Genomic DNA, 5000 nt, shown 5'->3' with positions numbered 1-5000 from the left:
TGTGTGTGTGTGTGTGTGTGTGGGGGGGGGGGGTTCAGGTATTGCCGGCGTTCAGTAACACAGCAGCAACTTCCTATCTCTTTGCAAACCGTCCAATCAGTGCTGTGCTTCCCGTGGCTCCTCCCCCTCAGCTGGGAGCAGGTGTTTTTACCTCTCGCTCTGACGGGGGTGATTTAGTATGCAGACAGAAATAGTTTGCTGAGTGAGTTTGTCACTGCTCAACTGCTACACACACACACACACACACACACACACACACACACACACACACACACACACACACACACACACACACACACACACACACACACACACACACACACACACACACACACACACACACACACACGGAGAGATGGACGGTCAGATTCAGAACAACAGGCTTCAGGACGTCTACAGGAGGAACATCTGTAATAGTAACTCTTCTTGGAGCAGCGGCTGAATCCACACTCTGAACACGGGGAGTTTCAGGAACTAAGACTCAAACAGGAAGTGAATTCCAGGGACAGGGAGCGGCTGCTGCTCTGTGCTCAGATTCAACCGGAGAATCATGGCTTCCAGGTTAGAGAGAGACCTCAGCTGTCCGATCTGCTATGACATCTTTAGAGATCCTGTCATCCTGTCCTGCTACCACAGCTTCTGTAGAGACTGTGTGCAGAGCTGCTGGAGAGAGAAAGAAGGGAAGGAGTGTCCGGTCTGTAAGACGGGACATTCAAAGAACTCACTTCCTGCTAACTTTACCTTAAAGAACTTGTGTGAGAGTTTCTTAGAGGAGAGAGAGCAGAGACCTCCAGAGGCTCTCTGCAGTCTGCACTCTGAGAGACTCACACTCTTCTGTCTGGACCATCAGCAGCCAGTGTGTCTCATCTGCAGAGATTCAGAGAAACACAGCGAGCACAGATTCAGACCCATGGATGAAGCTGCTCGACGACACAGGAAGGAGCTCCAGAACTCTCTGCAGCCTCTGAAGGAGAAGTTAAAGACTTTGAAACGAGTTAAAGTGGAGTTTGATCAAACATTTAAACACATGAAGCTCCAGGCTCAACACACAGAGATGCAGATTAAGGAGCAGTTCAAGAAGCTTCACCAGTTTCTAGAAGAGGAAGAGGAGGCCAGGATGGCTACACTGAGGGAGGAAGAGGAGCAGAAGAGGAGGATGATGGAGGAGAAGATGGAGGCTGTGAGCAGAGAGATTGCAGCTCTTTCTCACACAGTCAGAGCCACAGAGGAGGAGCTGAGAGCTGAAGACGTCTCCTTCCTGTTCAGCTACAAGGCTGCAGTGGAGAGGCTGCAGCGCCCCCTGCTGGAGGATCCACAGCTGCCCTCAGGAGCTCTGATAGACCAGGCCAAACACCTGGGCAACCTCAGCTTCAACATCTGGAGCAAGATGAAGGACATGGTGTCCTACCATCCTGTGGTCCTGGACCCAAACACTGCTGGTTCAGAACTCTTCCTGTCTGAAGATCTGACCTGTGTGGGAGACGGAGGAGAGAGACAGGAACTTCCTGATAATCCAGAGAGGCTGGATCGCCACTCTGTCCTGGGCTCTGAGGGCTTTGACTCAGGGACTCACAGCTGGGACGTCCAGGTTGGAGGCAGTTTGTGGTGGGATCTGGGTGTGTTAGCAGAGTCTGCACAGTGGAAGGGAGACTTAGACTCTGGATCATGGAGAATATGTAACTGGTTTGGTGGATACAGAGCCTCCTCTCCATCCGGTCCAGACACCGGTCTCTCAGGTCCGAAGAGGCCTCAGAGGGTCAGAGTGAATCTGGACTATAACGGAGGAAAGCTGTGGTTCTCTGATCTTGACTCTAACACACTCATACACACCTTCACTCACACTTTCACTGAGAGGGTGTTCCCATACTTTAGCACGGATGAACTATCGGTTTTACCTCTGCAGGTTTCTGTGAATGTGGAACAGCAGAATTAGATCTGGGATGAAAAGAAAAGTAGACATTTTGTATTTAGGGACACGATGTAAAAACCACGTTTCCTTTCAGGCGTGAAAGGATATAAAAGTAAAATACAGTGCACTTTTATTAAAAAGGGTTAAATCTAAATATAATAACATCAAACCGAGGGTGAGCTCTTTACCTCAAACAGCTGGAGACATTTAGGGGGGCTCTTCAAAATCTACATTTGTTGTGTTTTCTTTTCAGTTTAAATGTATTAAGGTTCATGAATTAAATAAACGGGTTGTAGTAAAACTTTTGTCAGAGTGTTTATTTGTGCTTAAAAACGCTGATAATCTGTGTCTGACCAACAGTGTGTTCCTGCTGTTGTTATTATTATGGGATGCAGCTCCATTGCTTCTCTACAGAGATTATATAACGTGTTTCAGGGTCAAGGTTCTCAGTGTTAATTGTAATGTTGAAGGTTTTATTAATATTCACAAAAGCAACAGTTCTCATTCGTAACACTCCGTTCGATGTCTCACTATGGGATGCGCCTCATCCGCGGAGCAAACAGAAGCATCAATCTCATTACGCCAATCCTGATTGGCTGGTGATCTTGACGTCAGCGTCAGGGAATCCACCCCCTATAAGTAGCTTGCGCTACGACGCATGCGTCATTCAAACACCTCTTCTCGCTTCAGAGCACATCTCTATATTGGTAGCCGGGCTAGCTCACACAGTCCACAGACGGAACCAAGCTAACCAAGCTAACTTCTGTCGACGGGCGCTCGCCGGCTACTCTTATATACTGTATACTTCTGCAAGAAGACTGTCGGTGCTAACATACCAGTTAGTACCACATTCGACCTCACCTTTTTTCTTTATTCTCCGGAAATCGAAAGTTAAGGTTTTGATTCAAGCTAGCAGCACACCTGTTGCTAGCTTACCTTTCTCGCTACCGACACCACGATAGTGAGGACGTTTTTTTCTCCCTTTCTTCTCACACCAGAGAAGAATAGGACTAAGAAAGAATATTAACACACCAGTTAATATTCTTCGGGAATAAATCCTACACCGTCGTCTTTTCTCCGGATTAACGACATGTTGGAGAGGATTTTTTTCTCGACAACGCACCTGCTACGTGCGCGTCCTTCCCACGTCGCTATAATGGCGAACAAGATGGACACGTCTCCCTCACACCAGAGGAGCCAGGGAATCGGAGGCTCGGCTCTGCGGCTGCGGGTTGAAGATTGCCCAGGAGGCTATCGACAACCCCGGCTCATGCAGGCACTGTGCCCGTTTCACCGTGAAGAGCCTCGACGTGAAGAGCCCCGACGGCTAGCTCGCCAAGCTAGCTTGTCGGGTCAGGACTCCCTCATGTCCTCTGATTTACCGGACGGGAATCAGGACACGAGGGTGTCCGCCACAGAGATGGAGCCCTGCACTGTGTCGGTCTGGGGCTCATCAGTAGTGGCAGTTGCAGAACCGGAGTCCTGCGCCGTGTCAGGCTGGGACTCGGTGGCAGCGAGGGACGTGCGAGCGGGGCCCCACGATATACCAAGCTGGGGCTCCCGGCTGGATCTCACCATGGTCTCGCCCGCAGAAGATGTCCTGGAGTTGGACTATATGGAGGACGAAGAGGATGCCTCTGGATTCCTCCTGTCCGACTCTGATGAGCAGGAAGACAACGTCTTCATGTCATCGGCTCAGGCGGCAAAGCCGGGAGCGATGGCTGCTCTCCCGGGCGATAGCACACCAGCTTCGCCCTGTCTGAGTATGGACCTGCAGGCTGTGTGTCAGGGTGCCGCAGCCAGACTAGACATCCCATGGCCCGAAATGGCCAAGGTGACCTCCAGGTCCCGTTACGAGGGGAAAAATTTGCCCCAAGCAACGAGGACAAAGAGGCAACTCCTGCCGGTCTTCCCGGAGATGTTGGATGAGGTGTCGGTCTCGTGGAGAGACCGGCCCTTCAGCAACAAGGCCCCAATCCAGGGTGCCTCCTCCCTAGACTGCGACGGTATGGAGAGGCTCGGCCTGCTCCGCATACCGCCGATGGAACCACTGGTGGCAGCTCACCTCCTCCTGAGGATGGCGACTACACCGAGCAGGAACCCCACGCTGCCGGCAAAGGCGGACCGGTTCCAGTCAACCATGACTGAACGGTCCTACAGAGCCGCAGCATTGTCCGCCAGGGCTTTGAACATTTCCTCGCTGCTAACCGCTTACCAAGCGGAGCTCTGCGAGGAAATGTCAAGTAATCCTGGACCGGCAGTACTGGACGAGATAGCCGCGATCACGGACATCTGTCTCCGGGTTCAACGCTGCGCCGTCCAGACCACGGGCAAGGCAATGGGAATTATGGTGGTGCAGGAAAGAGCTAGATGGCTCAACCTCACCAACCTCCCAGACCGGGAAAGAGAGGATGTGCTGGAAATGCCCATCGTTCCCGAGGGGATTTTTGGATCTGCGCTCGCTTCTATGCAGAAGAGATGCGAGTCCAAGAAGAAGAAAGACGAAGCCCTCCACCTCTGTCTTCCTCGAAGGGTCCAGCCGCTGCCTCCACAGCGGCAGTCCTTCGCCCAAGCTACCTCAGCTGCTCGGTTTAAAGTACCCAAACAGCAGAGGTCACAGCCCGCCCCGAGTCCCCAGCCCAGGCAGGAGACGAGGGCGAGTTGGCCCAGAAAATCTCCGGTTCCGGCTGCAGCCCAGGCGCAACCAACCCAGAATTTCGGCCAGCAGTCGAGGAAGAAGAAGCGGGCGGCCTGACAGCCTCCTCTTCTTCCCTCTGTGACGGAGCTGGAAGGTTCCCCAGCTCCAGATGTGTTCCCGCTGCCTCGAGAGATGCCTCAACGCCATCCTCGAGTGCACCAAAACACATGTCAAAATATTGTTCTGTTCTCTCGGATAAAGCATTTTCCGCTGACGCATCCAGGCCTCAGGCCGAGGGCGCAGCTCAAAAAAATGAAAGAAAACACAATAAAAACAATAAAAACAATAAACAGCCCGCCATTTGTTCCCCTTTTGAGAGCAGCTACGGCCTCTCTCAAAAGGCGGACAATGAACGGGTCTGTGAAGGCACCGTCGCCACGCGCATGCGCACTG

General features: G+C 52.1%; 1 protein-coding gene across 1 annotated transcript; it reads left to right on the top strand.

Moving 5' to 3' along the window:
• Window positions 1-355: 355 nt before the first annotated feature.
• On the top strand, window positions 356-2210 carry LOC307020581 (E3 ubiquitin-protein ligase TRIM35-like). Its single transcript, XM_079652035.1, has one exon. It carries the CDS (start codon window positions 551-553, stop codon window positions 1931-1933), a length of 1383 nt encoding a protein of 460 aa, XP_079508161.1. The 5' UTR covers window positions 356-550; the 3' UTR covers window positions 1934-2210.
• Window positions 2211-5000: the final 2790 nt, after the last annotated feature.

This window comes from Notothenia rossii (genome assembly GCF_949606895.1).
Source record: "Notothenia rossii genome assembly, chromosome: 9".
Lineage (NCBI taxonomy): Eukaryota > Metazoa > Chordata > Actinopteri > Perciformes > Nototheniidae > Notothenia > Notothenia rossii.
The sequence above is the reverse complement of the archived record's forward strand: the minus strand, read 5'-3'. Positions and strand labels throughout refer to the sequence as shown.